At 53.5% G+C, this 1,657-nt stretch overlaps 1 protein-coding gene across 1 annotated transcript in view; it reads right to left on the reverse strand.

The window, feature by feature from the left end:
* The window catches only part of SPRED3 (sprouty-related, EVH1 domain containing 3), a 7,310-nt gene continuing 5,653 nt past the window's right edge, over positions 1-1,657 (reverse strand). The window contains exon 6 of the mRNA XM_008573957.1: positions 1-75. Within this exon, the coding sequence (XP_008572179.1) occupies positions 1-75 (75 nt within the window). The remainder of the gene's footprint in view (positions 76-1,657) is intronic.

Genomic DNA, 1,657 nt, shown 5'->3' on the forward strand with positions numbered 1-1,657 from the left:
CTAGGATAAAGGGGTACTTCTGAGGATTGCTGGGGGCCAGAATTCCAGCATCTGGGACCTTGGGGTTTCAGGGACCTATGGACAGCAGATTCAAGGGGCAGCAGGTCTTAGAGGATGCACAAGAGGGAATCAGGTTAGAGGCATCTCCGGGACTTATCAGGCTAGAGAGGTTTGAGTCCACAGAACTCTGGGCCTGAGGGTGCTTGGGTCCTGGGACACCTCAGATCTGAATGTCTCCGGTATGGAAGAACCAAGATCTTGGATCAGGAACAATCCCAATGTTGTGGGGGGTTGAGCCCTGCATCTGGGGGTCAAGGGCACCTTGGGGTCTTGGATCCAGTGCTCCTAAAGCACCTCAGGGGTTACTCAGGGGCTGGGGACCAAGTGATCAGAGGTCTGAGTTGCCATGACTATCCTATCTTCTGAGAGCTGGACTCCCAGCCTGCAGGGGATTGCGGATTTGTAGATAGAAGGAAGCCACAGATTCCACGACATTTTGGATCTCAAAATCCATATCCAAGGGGGACTGGAAGAGAGCTATTTCAATACTTGAGACCAGTATCTTGGGCCCTGAGGTGTTAATGGCCTTTAGTCATACATCTGCAGACACCATGCACCTCAGGGTCCTATATATGAAATCCAAAGCTGTTGAGAATACTAGCTTGGGGGGGGGGTGTCTACGGAGGTCTTTGATCTCTGGCTCACAGAGCATCTTGGTATCTGATATCTGCATCTTGGGGGGTTCTGAGATGGTTCTTCTAAGTCATTTTGGTAAGAGATCATCTCACGTTTGAGCATATCCAAGGTCTCAGTGCATCTTAAGAGTCTGGGGTCCTACAACGTCTGGGGTTATCTGGACATCTTGGATCTTGGTGTTCCTGGATTAGAGGCCAGGTCTGTGGGGTCCGTGGGCACTCAGCAGTGGGTAGACTTGGGGCCAGCATCTGGTGATTCCAGAACATATAAGAGTCTCATATCTAGGAGAGTTTGGTGTCTCAGGGGTCCTGGGGCTACAAGAACACCTCAGACGTGGGTGCACCAGGTCTTAGGTGAACATTCAGGGACCATGTAGGGGCGATTCTGGGTCATATGGTCTCAAGATCTGAGAGTAATTGGATACAGGCAGGGTCAGGTACTGGCAACTCCTGACTAATTCTGGGGCTGAAATGTAAGGGTTCACGGTGCCAGGTGTGACCGAGGTCTGGGTTGGGGGTTTGGAAAGGGAATCAAGGTTCAGGGCCCTGCATCTCTCAGGGATCTGTGTGCTCCCTGGTCCTTCTGAGATGGAGAGTCTGGGGATGCCTGAAGCCTCCTCACTTGGAGGAGAGTGGGGAGACGGGGAGAAACGCCAGAACTCAGGACACCTGGGACCTCTTGGACAGACATCTCAATGAAGCTGGATCTGGGGTCTCTCAGTCCTAGGTTTGGGGTTCACGTTCCAGGTCTGGGATCTCTCAATCCAAACTCAAGCTCCAAGTTCTGGATGTGCCTAGGTTTGGGTTTTAGGTCCGAAAAAAGTCCGGGATCCTAGACCCTCCATTTTGGGTCCTCGGTCCGGCTACCGGACCCGCCAGGCGGTCCTCACCGGGCAGCCTCCTCGTGGCGACCCCCACAGCCGGCGCAGCCGCATCGCGCCGCGACACCAGGTCTAGAGCTC

Source organism: Galeopterus variegatus, unplaced genomic scaffold, assembly GCF_000696425.1.
Source record: "Galeopterus variegatus unplaced genomic scaffold, G_variegatus-3.0.2 Scaffold973, whole genome shotgun sequence".
Lineage (NCBI taxonomy): Eukaryota > Metazoa > Chordata > Mammalia > Dermoptera > Cynocephalidae > Galeopterus > Galeopterus variegatus.